The sequence below is a fragment of the Bos grunniens genome, chromosome 11 (assembly GCF_055505025.1).
Source record: "Bos grunniens cultivar Pamir isolate PY7600 chromosome 11, Bosgru_T2T1.0, whole genome shotgun sequence".
Lineage (NCBI taxonomy): Eukaryota > Metazoa > Chordata > Mammalia > Artiodactyla > Bovidae > Bos > Bos grunniens.
The window spans coordinates 1,554,885-1,567,831 of NC_141175.1; the positions used below are offsets into that span (position 1 = coordinate 1,554,885).

At 66.0% G+C, this 12,947-nt stretch overlaps 2 protein-coding genes across 3 annotated transcripts; one reads left to right on the plus strand and one right to left on the minus strand.

The window, feature by feature from the left end:
- Nucleotides 1-846: 846 nt before the first annotated feature.
- Nucleotides 847-2,364, minus strand: SSNA1 (SS nuclear autoantigen 1). 2 transcript variants are annotated; one of them, XR_015136029.1, is made up of 3 exons: nt 2,247-2,364; nt 1,518-1,860; nt 847-1,372 (listed from the first exon to the last, which is right to left on the minus strand). XR_015136029.1 is itself a non-coding variant. In XM_086324093.1 (3 exons), the coding sequence occupies exons 1-3, from the start codon at nt 2,296-2,298 to the stop codon at nt 1,265-1,267; spliced, it is 360 nt and encodes a 119-aa protein (XP_086180219.1). In that variant the 5' UTR covers nt 2,299-2,364; the 3' UTR covers nt 847-1,264. The 2 variants fall into 2 exon arrangements, 1 of the variants encoding a protein (XP_086180219.1); XM_086324093.1 differs by having other exon boundaries at nt 1,661-1,860.
- On the plus strand, nt 2,081-11,865 carry ANAPC2 (anaphase promoting complex subunit 2). Its single transcript, XM_086324067.1, has 13 exons — nt 2,081-2,611; nt 2,820-3,442; nt 4,619-4,751; nt 5,573-5,747; nt 6,114-6,233; nt 6,463-6,580; nt 7,172-7,353; nt 7,737-7,878; nt 8,176-8,251; nt 8,325-8,528; nt 10,912-11,041; nt 11,279-11,514; nt 11,595-11,865. The coding sequence occupies exons 1-13, from the start codon at nt 2,297-2,299 to the stop codon at nt 11,805-11,807; spliced, it is 2,667 nt and encodes an 888-aa protein (XP_086180193.1). The 5' UTR covers nt 2,081-2,296; the 3' UTR covers nt 11,808-11,865.
- The last annotated feature ends 1,082 nt before the right edge of the window (nt 11,866-12,947 follow it).

Below are 12,947 nucleotides of genomic sequence, written 5' to 3' on the forward strand. Positions count from 1 at the left end.
AGCCACACTTTGGCTGGGCGAGGGTCTGCCCTGTGAGTACCCCGGTCTCTAGGGCTCCCCCTGCTCCCAGAAGCAGCTCAGTGAGAGCTGTGGTGGGAGGCGGGACGCCAGGCAAGCTTTGTGGGGGCTGGAACTCTATGGGCCTGGGAGCGGGGGCACTACAGCTGTCGGGTCTGAAGGTTTTCCGGAAGGTTTTCCTCTTGGAATGTCAAGCCCAGGAGAAATGCCACCTGGCCAGGCTTGGGAGGGAGGAAGATGTTTTCCTGGAAGGGGTGGGCCCAGACTTCTGTAGACCTTTTTTACTGACACATGCTTCCCAATCTGCCCGACCTCAAGAGACAGCAGTTGTGGGGTCCCCAGCGGGGCTGACAGGCCAAGGAGATGGGCCCAGAGGACTCAGGATGGAGGGCTGGGCCCCAGGCTGCACGGACGCCGCTTGTGACCAGAGAGAGTGGGAAGCAAGGGTGCTATGCTGCCCCGCAGCGTTCGGAGTCCCTGGGCTGGAGTGCAGCTCTTCCCGGGGGCTCTAAGGCCAAGAAGGTCCCCTAGACCCAGCCTTATGCTAGAGGCCAGGAGCAGTGGCACCTTCAGTGAAGTGTGGGCTGTGTGCTAGGCTCAGAGGAAGCGGGTGTGGCAGAGGTCACAGGAAATGCTCAGGGGCACCCTTACCTCTATCCCTGAGGCCAACAAGGCTGGACACAGGGAAAGCCACTCCAGGCCCTCTTCTCTCCTTCAAAAAGAACCACATGTCAGCTGGGCCAGGGTTTTGTGTTCTGACTTGGGCGGGGGGGGGGTGCGGTTTGCATCTGGCAGCCCCATACTCTACACAGGCAACAGGCTGGCATGGATCTTTACAAAAACAAACTTTATTGACAGTCACAGGCCTCCAGGGCAAGCTCTGAGGTGACGAAGGGCCCCGGCCCCTCCCCCACTTGCCTGGGCACCTACCAGCTGAGGGAGGAAGTCTGGGGACTCCTGCGGTGCTAAGTTTAGAAGCAGGGCCTTCCCTGCAGCCCGGGGGGTGTGGGGGCCCTGCACAGAGCTACCCTCCCCAGAGCCTGCGTGAGTGCAGGACTGGGACCCCCACTGGGTGGGCTACACCCAGGGCCATCCTGTCACCCAGAGCCAATGGAGCTTGGCAGTTGCCTCTCTTGGCACCAAAGACAACAAAAGGAGAAAGCTGCTTCCCTGAAGAACAAAGATGCTTTGAAGACAGGCTTGCGGGGGGCGCTGACCACAGGCAGGACCCCCACCCGCGGCCTCATCAGCTCTCCTTGCCTCCACTGCTCTTCTGCTCTGAGGCTGTGGCCTTTGTCAGGTTCCCCGCTTCTCGCTTCAGGACACTAAGCAGAGTCTGCGAGCTCTCCAGGATCTGCGGACAGAGACACCAGCCAGTTAACACTCTTCCTCCCGTCGGAAGGTTGCCACAGCCCGGCGCCCTCTCCTATGCCGGGCCCTGCTCCCCTCTGAGTATAGCCCAAAGCCCACTGCTCACACCCTGGGAAGCCGGCTCACACCTCCGGCTGCCGCTGCTGCTCAGTCTGGAGCCAGCGACACGGCGACAAGACGCCAACAGTAGGACCCAGGCCGCGCTGTCACTCCACGGGGGCCGACGACCTGTCTAGGCGCCTCAGGGCCAGCACCCGGACCCGAGCCCCACCTTGAGGTAGGCGGCTTCTGTCTCCGCGATGGTCCGATCGAACTCGTTCCGAGAGGCGATCTTACGCGCCAGGTTCTCGTTGACTCGGGCCAGCTTCTCCGTCAGCTGCCTCACCTCGTTCTGCAGCCTCTGCTTCTCCTCCTCCTCCTGCTGGATCTGCCGGCACAGCTCCTCCCGCTTCTGGCACAGCTCCTCGATGCCTGGGACGGGCGGGGAGCGGGCGCGGTGGGCGCCGGGGGCTGCGGCGGGAACGGGAGCGCCGGCCCCAGCGCGCGAGGCGAGAGGCCAGTGAAGGCCCGGGCGCCCAGACCAGGCCGGCGGCCGGCGTCCCAGGGCGTCTGGCGTCTCAGAAGGCCCCGCGCGAGCCCCCATGCTGTCTGAGGGGCCGAGCGCGCCCAGGCCCTCGCACCCTGCTCGCGCCACACACGCCGGCTCTCGGGGCGGCCACTCCGCGGCTCCGCCCGGAGTCCGGGCCGCTCCGGCCGGAACAACCGCGCGCTGCGGGCCAGCACCGGCCCGGGCCCGCAGGCCGGCGACCCCGCCGCCCTCCCAGCCTGCCCGCCGGCCTCGCCGCGCGGCCACTCACACTTGACCAGCTCGTTGTTGTAATTCTGCAGCGCCGCGCCTTGCTGGGTCATGGTCGCCGCCGTGCCTCGCCGCCCCAACCGCCGCTGCCGCCCCCCTCGGCGCCTGCGCACGATCTCCGCTCGCCCCGCCCCCAGCAGCGTCACCGCCCCTGCGCCTCTCGCCGCGCACCGTGTGCGTCATCGTCGCGCGTGCGCGCCCAGCCCGGCGTCATCGCGGCGCGCCTCGCCGAGCGGCTCTGGGGGCTGGTGGTCGCAGATGGCGGCGGCGGCGGAGGCGGGCCGTGACGCGGGGCCTGCGCAGGAGCTGCTGGCGGCCTGGAACACCGTGAGCACTGGGCTGGTGCCTCCGGCCGCGCTGGGACTGGTGAGGCCCGAGAAGAGGGCGTCCGTCCTGGCTTCCCTCCGTGTTCCACAGCCCTTCCCTCGCGTGGGCCTGCGTCCCTGCGACGAAGGGCGGCGGGGTTCCAGTGGCCTTCCGTCCGCGCTGTCCCTTTCCCGCTTGTCCTTACCTGTCTCCACCCTCTCCACCTCCGCGCTGCGTCCCCTCCTCCTCACGGTTTTCTGTACTGCAGGCGTCCTCCCGGACCAGCGGTGCCGTCCCTCCAAAAGAGGAGGAGCTCCGGGCGGCGGTGGAAGTGCTCAGGGGCCACGGTCTGCACTCGGTCCTGGAGGAGTGGTTCGTAGAGGTGCTGCAGACCGACCTGCAGGCCAACATCTCCCTCGAGTTCTGGAATGCCATCTCTCAGCGCGAGAACTGTGCGGACGAACCCCAGTGCCTTCTGTTGCTCCTCGATGCTTTCGGTCTGCTGGAGAGCCGCCTGGATCCCTACCTGCGTAGTCTAGAGCTCCTGGAGAAATGGACTCGCCTGGGCTTGCTGATGGGCACCGGTGCTCAGGGGCTTCGGGAGAAGGTCCACACCACGTTGCGAGGCGTCCTGTTCTTTTCGACTCCCAGAGCTTTTCAGGAGATGATCCAGCGCCTCTATGGGCGCTTCTTGAGAGTTTACATGCAGAGTAAGAGAAAGGGGGAAGGAGGCACAGACCCGGAACTGGAGGGGGAGTTGGACAGCAGGTATGCCCGCCGCCGGTACTACCGCCTTCTGCAGAGCCCGCTGTGCGCGGGCTGCGGCAGTGACAAGCAGCGGTGCTGGTGCCGCCAGGCGCTGGAGCAGTTCCACCGGCTCAGCCAGGTCCTGTGAGTACTGCGCCTGCGCGCCCTGCGTCCCTGTCCCTCTCGGCTCCTGCTCGCCCCTCTGGGTCCAGCCCGCCCCTGCAGAGAGCTGGATGGCTGGCCGGGGGTGGTCTCTGCCACTTGCCCTGGTTCCCAAGGGTTCTCAGGGTGTGTGTGCTCTATGAGTTTATGCTTCTTGTCCTTGCCATGGGTGCATTTGTCATTCACCCTGGCTCAGAACTTTGTACTTTGCTTACACTAAGACTACATGATTCTCAGTTTCACAGCAGAATTCTGTTGTGCCTATTGTAAGCTCTCAGAAGTGGAATGACGTTTGTCTGGGAATTGAGAAAAGTACGGTTGCTATTTCTTGTCTGTAGAGCAAGTCAGAGATTAGACCAGCATGCTGGGCAAAGTGCTGGCCTTTCTAGCCTTGTGAGGAGGGAAGGATTCTGTCGTCCGACCCAGGTCGTGTCATAGGGGTCCCTGACTTTCTGTGGATGCTTACTTCTATAAAATACCTACTTTCCCATTATTTACTTGGCTGTGTTGGGTCTTGGCTGTGGCACGTGGGCTCTCTTGCTGTGCTGCACGGGCTTCTCTCTGGTTGTGGCCTGTGGGCTCAGAAGCTGCGGCGTGGGGCTTAGTTGCCCCATGACATATGGGATCTTAGTTCCCCAACCAGGAATTGAACCTGTATCCTCTGCATTGGGAGGATTCTTAACCCCTGGGCCACTCGGGACGTCCCGTGGCCCCTTATGATGGTTTTGTCAGTTTGAGTGACGTGGCAGCTGCACAGCTGTCAGAGTCTTCTCACGGGACTGAGGGTGTGGCGTGTTCCACAGAAGCTTTGTTCTCTTGGGGTTTCTGCCATCACGGGTCAGGATCAGCACTGAGAAGCAGAGACTGCTACATCTGTGGTAAACAGATGTACGTAATAAAAGTGTACGTGGCCGGAGCAGTGACGTCTTTGTTTGAGGGCCGTTGTTAGGAGGTGGACGAGGCCTCCACCCCAGTAGCCAGAGACGCTGACCCCTTGGGGAGAGCGGGAGGTGCCTTACCGGTGCTCTGTCATCTCAGCGGCTTTGCCTTGAATTCCCCGATGCGGTTTTGCCCCAGCGGGAGGGCTGCAGGAGGCTGTGCTGAGGGTGTGGGGCGGGTGCGTGTGCCGTGTGCAACACGGGCAGGGCTCTCCTCCAGGCACAGGCTCAGTCTGCTGGAGCGGGTCAGCGCCGAGGCTGTGACCAGCACCCTGCACCAGGTGACCCGGGAGCGGATGGAGGACCGTTGTCGGGGGGAGTACGAACGCTCCTTCCTGCGAGAGTTCCATAAGGTGAGGCCCTGCCCCCCGCCCACAGACGAGAAGAGGCTGCTGGCAAAACTGACTAGGTGCCTTGGCTTTAGAAGTGGGCAGAGTGTGGTGACCTGGGTGAATCAGGGCGCTGCTGGTGACTGAAGCTGTCTTGGTGCTGGGTGGAGGCTGGTCATCCTGGGCCCACCCTGGCGCCAGTGAGGAAGAGCCTGTGACATGCTTGCTGAGATCTGTGCAGGGCCACATGGCTAGAGGCAGCCCTAAGGTCTGGGCTGTCCCAGCGAGGGGCCTTGGGGTGTCCATGCTGTTGGGGCGTGGCCTGGGGCCTGCCCTGGGCTGCACAACATTGTGGGAGAGCTGGGCCCAACCGTGGGGCTCTCAGCCTGCCTCACTTCCCACCTGCCCTCCTCTGCTACATCCTGCTGCCTGTCTCCTGAGGACGTGTGTGCGCTGCAGTGCTGAGGGTGGGGTGGTGTTCAGTGCTGGGGCCCCTGCAGCGGGGTGTAGCGCACGCCTGGAGGCCCGGGGATAGCTGTCCTGTCCCCAGGCGGCAGACTGTCCGGGCCGTCTTGCTGCTGGCCGGGTGCGCGGTCCCCAGGGTGTGTCCGTCCACTCAGACGCAGCGCTCTCTGTGAGAGCTAGTGTGGCCGGAGACGAGCCTGGTGCTGGTGTGTGTGGGGGGAGGCCCTGGGAGGCCCCTTCAGGCCCCCATCTGCTGATCTCACTGTGCTCCTGGTCTCGGACAGGTGGCCTGGGGCTCCCAAGGCCCAGCCCGTGGCAGGCAGCTGCACCTCTGCCCTGGGCTTGGGCCCTGGAGCCCCACACCTGTGCTCTCCCGACAGTGGATTGAGAGAGTGGTCGGCTGGCTGGGCAAGGTGTTCCTGCAGGACGGCCCCAGCAGGCCCGCGTCCCCAGAGCCGGGCACCACCCTGCGCCGCTGGCGGTGCCACGTGCAGAGGTTCTTCTACCGCATCTACGCCGGCCTGCGCATCGAGGAGCTCTTCAGCATCATCCGAGGTCAGCCCGCCCGCCGGGAGCCCCTGCGCTCGCCTCTGCCCTCAGCCTGCGATGGGGGTCAGGGACACCAGGACCCCTGCCTCTGGAGCACAGCCGGGCCCCACCCAGCATCCACATTGGGCAGGAGAGGCGCCTTGTCTGCCCCCTAGCTCTGCACTGGCCCTTGGGCTCTGCTCCGCCCATCTGCTCCTCGGGGTGGCTGTGCTCAAGGGTGCGGGCCCCTGAGGGCACAGGGGCCACACCTGGCCCCCCGCAGGGCCTCTCTCTGCAGCCTGTGGAGGTGTGGCCGCTCACCCTCCAGGCCTCCGTCCACCTGTCTGTGGGCACACCACGTGTGCACGTGCCAGGATCAGCCTTTCCCCACAGACTTCCCGGATTCCAGGCCCGCTGTGGAAGACCTCAAGTACTGCCTGGAGAGGACCGACCAGAGGCCGCAGCTGCTCGTGTCCCTCAAGGCTGCCCTGGAGACGCGGCTGCTCCACCCAGGTAGAGCCTGGGAGGGGTGAAGAAGCTTTTCTGTGGCCCTCGGGGGCGGGGTTCTGCCGCAGCCTGTGAGAACAGGTCCACTCTTCAGTACCGGCGGTGGGGCTGGAGGAGGGGCAGTACCGCAGATCACGTACTGGGGGTGACGGCGCAGTGGGACCTGTGGGTCACCTGACCGGGGTGTCTGTCTCCGCGTCACTGTGTTGCTCGGGGTCTCCTGTCCCGACCGCAGGCGTGAACACGTGTGACATCATCACCCTGTACATCTCTGCTATCAAGGCGCTGCGCGTGCTGGACCCATCCATGGTTGTCCTGGAGGTGGCCTGTGAGCCCATTCGCCGGTACCTGCGGTGAGCGCGGGGCAGCTGAGGGAACCCTCAGGGCCCCCAGCCCCACTTGTGCTGCTGAGCCCCTGCAGGCCTTGGTGGAGCAAAAGGACGTGGTCCCCTGGGCACCAGGCGTCCTCCCAGGTTGGGCAGCCCAGCTGGGCGCCTTCCTTTTGCCAGTGCTGGCCGTGGGCCTGCAGCCCAGGGTCACCACACCCGTGTGCCGGCCAAGAGCCAGGTCAGCGCAGATGGACACACAGGCTCAACTTTGCCTCTTTGCGAGCTGGCCCAGGGCTGATGGGAGGGACGGGTCTTGTGTTGGCCTTTTCACCCCGGGGAGCAGCCTCTTGACTGATGGCCAAGGAGCGCAGCCAGCCAGGAGCCCCTGGGGCAGTAGAGACTTGAGCCTGCTGGCCCCTGGCCCTGCGTGGCTTGGCCCGGATGTGTCTTGTCGTCTCAGCCCCTGATGCAGGACACAGTGGCTTTTTAAATTTGGGGGGTGGCAGTGGAGTCTGATGGCCTTGCCTTCAGCATGTGCCTGCTGGGTGCTGCCTGCGGGGGTCGGTGGGGTCACGGGGTTGGCTGGAGCAGGCGACGAGGGCTCGTGTTCACCAGGACGCGTGAGGACACAGTGCGGCAGATTGTGGCGGGGCTGACGGGGGACTCGGATGGGACGGGCGACTTGGCTGTTGAGCTGTCCAAGACGGACCCTGCGAGCCTAGAGACCGGGCAGGACAGTGAGGACGACTCTGGCGAGCCGGAGGACTGGGTCCCTGACCCTGTGGATGCAGATCCAGGTCAGCGTCAGGCAGCCCTGCGAGGCCTGGGGTCGTAGGGGGGCCCAGTCGGGTCGGAGCTCTGGCCTCCAGGTTGTCGCTGCATGCACTCGAGCTTTAGGAGGTCCTTGGTCCATGCCCGACCTGGCCTGGTTCCCCAGGGTGCTTCCCCTGGCTGGCTGGGCCCACGTGGACTGTGGCCCCCATCAGAGCCCTAGGGGGTGCCCTGCCTGCCCCCCCACCCCGCCCCCTGGCCCTGCTGCTTCCGCTGGAGGAGGGGCAGGTTTCGGCACGTCTGCACCAGGGACCCAGAGCCAGGCCTCACGCGGGGGTGCAGTGGGTAGGCTACTCGGCGCAGACGGTGCCGCTTCCACGTATGAGGTGCCCGTGTGCCTGGCCTCCAGGAAAGTCCAGCTCCAAGCGGCGCTCCTCAGACATCATCAGCCTGCTGGTCAGCATCTATGGCAGCAAGGACCTCTTCATCAATGAGTACCGTTCGCTGCTAGCCGACCGCCTGCTGCACCAATTCAGCTTCAGCCCTGAGCGGTGAGGCCTGCGGGGTCGCCCTGCGTCCAGGGAAGGCGTGGCCCTGACTCAGGACAGTTGTCCTCTGTCAGCTCCAGTGTACAGTGGAGACGAGCACGGTCCCCAGGCGCGGCAGGGACCAGCCTGTGCTGGACCGCTGCCTGGGTGCCTGGGGACGGCCCAAGAACTTGGAGTGGCCGCTCCTGGGGCCCCCGCCTGGACCCCCGGGCTGGGGGACGGGGGTGCAGGGCGCTGGGTGTCGCCCGCAGGGGCTGGCTGGGGCAGGGGCACTGAGCCCTCAGAGACGCGTGCTTGCAGGGAGATTCGCAACGTGGAGCTGCTGAAACTGCGCTTTGGCGAGGCCCCGATGCACTTCTGTGAGGTCATGCTCAAGGTAGGCGCCCGGGCTCCACGCAGCCGCCTGGTCCCCGCCCCCGCCCAGACCCTCAGGAGGCCCGTCTCCCCAGGACATGGCGGACTCGCGCCGCATCAACGCCAACATCCGGGAGGAGGACGAGAAGCGGCCCGCCGAGGAGCAGCCGCCCTTCGGAGTCTATGCCGTCATCCTGTCCAGCGAGTTCTGGCCGCCCTTCAAGGACGAGAAGCTGGAGGTCCCCGAGGACATCAGGGAGGCCCTGGAGGTCTACTGCCGGAAGTACGAGAAGCTGAAGGTAGGGCTGTGCTGCTGCGGCCGCGGGCGCCTCGGGCGAGTCCTGTGTCTGCTCTGGGATCCACGCCCTCTGGCTCTCCCTGGAGCCCATGTGTGCGCACGCTCCACGCTCTGCTGTGCCCGACGGTGCTGGCGCGAGTCTTGACCCTGGGCTGCCTCTGCAACGTCCGCCCGCTTGTTCTCAGAACCCAGGGCTGGTGGCAGTGCTTGGCCCAGGACACCCACTGTGTCGCCTCGGTGGGTGTCTCCAGGGAGTCTCCTGGCTTCTCTTGGGGTTTTTGGCGGCTCCTCTGGGTTTGCTGTGAGCCGGCGCCGGGGCGGGCTGGGTGTGGCTGTTAAGGTTGAAGACCTGAGGTCCTGAGTCGGGAGAGGCTCAGCGCTGGAGAGCTGATCATAGGGGCTTCCTTCCAGAGCCAGGGGAGGGCGGCGGGGGCCAGGGTCCTGGAGCCCGCCTGTGCTCCCCGCCTCAGCCGCACACACCCCTTCCTGGCTAAAGACATCTGAGGGGCCCTCCCCAGCCTCCCTCTGTGCCCCAGCACGCCTGTCAGGAGAGGCCCCACCAGCTTCCTCCAGGGCGTCCCCCTGGGTCCGAAGGCAGACTCAGACACGGCCCCCTTCTCAGGTTGGTGCGCCCAATGAGACAGCTGTCCTCCAGCTGGGTGCTGGAGCGCCTGGGGGGGCCTCTGCTCCCCCCAGCGGGTCTCCTGCCCGAGGGCGGTGCTGCATACATGGGGGTGGTCATGGCCTCTGCTGCTGGCCACACAGCTGTCCCGCTGCAGACCCGAGTTGGGGTTGAAAAGGTCACAGTTTGGAGCCACAGCGCCTGGTTAGGACCCGGCCAGCTGCTGACTGTGGAGAGCTTCAGCATCACGTTCCCTTCAGAGCCGTGGAGGCTGCGGGACTCGGGGCAGCGCTTGGCCCAGAGTCACCCTACCGGTGTCCCCGGTGGTGGCCGTAACAAAGACCACAGACAGGTGCCTTAAACACGACAGAGACCTGTTTTCTCAGTTGCAGCATCTGTCAAGGGCATCTGTGACATCAACAGAAACTCAATTCAGGGTGTTAGCAGGGCTGTGCCCCCTCCACAGGCTCCAAGAGAGGGTCCTCTGTCCTCTCGTGGTGGCCGAGCTCCAGGTGCTCCTGGCTGTGGGTGCGTCGCTCTGACCCCAGCTCGTGTTACCCGGCCTCTCCCAGTGTCTGGTGCAGAGTTCCCTCTTCCTCTGAGGACCCCAGGCCCCACTCCGTGTGACCGTACCTTAACAAGCTGCCTTTAGGGACCCAGGCCAGCATCTCTGCCCTGCTGCTGAGGCCTAAGCCTGTGGGCGTGCACGCAGGTCTCAGCGTCCAGTGCCCGGACCGGGGCTCCCGTGCCTCTCCTGCTCCCCCCCGTGCTGGTCCCGGGACGCTGCTGGCTGGTGTGGCTGTGACACAGCTCCCCTCTCGGGCCCCGTGGAGGTGCGCTCTGTCGCGGGGTGCGTGGCGTGGTGCGCTCCTTTGGGCTCGCCGGTCCTCCTTGGATTCCCCCTCGGTTCACACGAGCAGTGAGGAAGCTGCAGGCTGCACTTCCCACACTTCACTTGGAAATCTCAGCCCAGCATCCCGCGTCTCCCTCCAGCCCTCTCACCCCAGCGGAGCTGTCTCTGCTGTTCCTTCAGCGGCCGCCTTGCAGTCGTTTCCAGGGGCGCTGCGACAGGCCTCACCGGAAGGGCCTTTTGGGTTGTGTTTCTCCCTGTAGTCTCCCCAGGGCAACCCTGGCTTCACGAGCACGCAGCTCAGAACGTTCCAAGTCCTCCCCTCCCCCAGCGCCACAGCCAGAGCTGTGTTTCTGGGAAAGGTGCTTGCTCCAGCAGCACGCTCCGCCCGCACTGAGGTCTATCACCATTCCGCGGTGGCCGTGACAAAGCCTGCTCGCCAGGTGGCAGAGCGGTAGGACCTGCTCCTGGCCCTGTAGGCTGGGTCTGTGGTGGAGGGCTGGGCGGGGCTGCGGGCCTCCTGGAGGCTGCAGACCAGTCCCTCCCCCATCTTCCAGCTCCACTCTGCTTCCCGTGTCTGCGCACCCACCCTCTGACAGGTACACCGGTCTATTAGGTTAGGGCCCGCGTCCCTCCCAGACCTTGTCTTCCCTACCAACATCTGCAGGTCAGGTCACGTTCTGAGATCCTGGGATCAAGAAGTGGGCATGTCTCGTGGGGACACGGTGGCCTGGCTGTTGGGTGCTGCTTGCTGAGGGGAGGAAACTGGAACCCCACCGGGTGCTGGTTTGGCTGCCACTGCAGCTGCCACCCGCCGGGTGGGGGTGGAGCCCTTCCCCGCCTGCTCCCAGGTTGTAAAGCCTGGTCCAGCGGGACCCGCCGAACGGCCCGCGCTGACCCTGTCCTCCCCAGGCCATGCGGACGCTCAGCTGGAAGCACACCCTGGGCTTGGTGACAATGGACGTGGAGCTGGCTGACCGCACCCTGTCCGTGGCGGTGACCCCGGTGCAGGCTGTGGTCTTGCTGTATTTCCAGGACCAAGGTGAGCTCCCCAGCCGCGCCCACCCCCGACCCCACCCCACCCCACCCCAGCCGGCCCCGCCCCACCCCAGCCGGCCCCGCCTCAGCCACGCCCCTAGGAGGACACGCCCCGTTTCCCGAGGAGGGTGGGCGGGCCCGAGCGGCTCCCCGCCGCCAGCCCCTCCCCCAGGTCCTGCCGAGCTGGGCCCGCGAGGGGCACAGCGGAGCCCGCCCGCCCACGCCCGCCGCCTGCCCGCAGCCAGCTGGGGCCTGGAGGAGCTGAGCGAGGCGGTGAAGATGCCGGCCGCGCTGCTGCGGCGCCGCCTGTCCGTGTGGCTGCAGCAGGGCGTGCTGCGCGAGGAGCCGGCCGGCACCTTCTCGGTAGTGGAGGAAGAGCGGCCGCAGGACCGAGATAACATGGTGCTGGTCGACAGCGACGACGAGAGCGACTCGGGCCTGGCCTCGCAAGCCGACCAGAAGGAGGAGGAGCTGCTGGTGCGCCCGGCCCGCCCGCGGGGGCGGGGGGCGGGGGGCGGGGGTGGGGCGGGGCGGCCTGACCGTGGCTGTTCCCCCAGCTCTTCTGGACGTACATCCAGGCCATGCTGACCAACCTGGAGAGCCTGTCGCTGGAGCGCATCTACAGCATGCTGCGCATGTTCGTGGTCACCGGCCCCGCGCTGGCCGAGATCGACCTGCAGGAGCTCCAGGGCTTCCTGCAGAGGAAGGTGCGCGACCAGCAGCTCGTCTATTCCGCCGGCGTCTACCGCCTGCCCAAGAGTTGTGGCTGAGCCGCCGCCAGGCCCCGCCCGCGCCCCCCCAGAATGCGAGTAAAGAGATGGTTCTTCATGCTCCGTGTCGTGTCAGCTCTGTGGCCCCAGGGACACATGCTCAGGCCCTCCCCGCGCCGCCGACTCTGGGCGTGTGCTCCGGTTCTGCACATCTGGCCTCCTCGCATCCAGGCAGAGAGGGTCCCCCCAGCAGGTGGGGGCTGCACACCTGTGTGGGCTCCAGGCCGGGAGGAGTCCTGGCACATGAGTGTCCGGTCACCGTGGCTAACGAAAACCCACGTCAGGCTCGTGGCTCCGGCCAATGAGGGGCAGCCAACTGGGAAACAGACCTCCTGGATCTCTGCCCAAGGGCCCCCAGCCCTGGCCTCACCCCTCTGGCCTTGGAGAGAACTCGGGTCCCCCTCCCTCTACCCGGCCTGAGGGTCCAGACCCCAGTGCTGGGCTGAGAGCCCCAGGGCTCCTGTGGCCCCAGGGTGTTGTCAGAACGTGTGAGGCGGGTGGGCAGACAGGTGGCCCCTCGCATCTGCAGCGCGAGGGGCTGCCTGTGTCCCCGCTGTGGTCTAGCAGTCAGTGCTGGGGGCTGACAGTGAGGCGTGCTTTCTGAAAGACCCACCCCTCCCACGCCCCTGAGGTGTGCTTGGGGGTGCCCGGGGGCCAGGCTGTTCCCCCAAGGGAGAGGCCGGGCCCAGGGAGCCAGCCGCCCCCAGGGCTGCGCACAGGCCCCATCCAGCCGCTCTGGAGGCCCAGCACGGGCCCCGCCCCAGCTCCCAGGAGGCGGTGGGGTGGGTGTTGGTGCCAGGCCTGAGGCCTTCAAGCTGTGCTGAGCATCACAGGCACTGCAGCCCAACCTTCATTCATTCAGCTTGTCTGGCTGGACCCGCTCAATCCTGGTGGCACTGCCGCCCCAGGTGACAAAGGCCCTTCAGGACAAGCGTCTGCACTGCCCACCCCCTCCGCAGGGCGTCCCAGGCCCCCTGGCTCCCCCGGTCTCACCCCAGCGCCCCTCCTGTCCTGTTCTGCTTGAGGGCCCCAGTGCTGGCTTTGCTTCCAGGGCCCTTCCCTTTTTTTTGGCCACACCAAGGGTCATCTGGGGTCTCGATTCCCCGATCAGGGACTGAACCCCAGCCGTGGCAGGGGCAC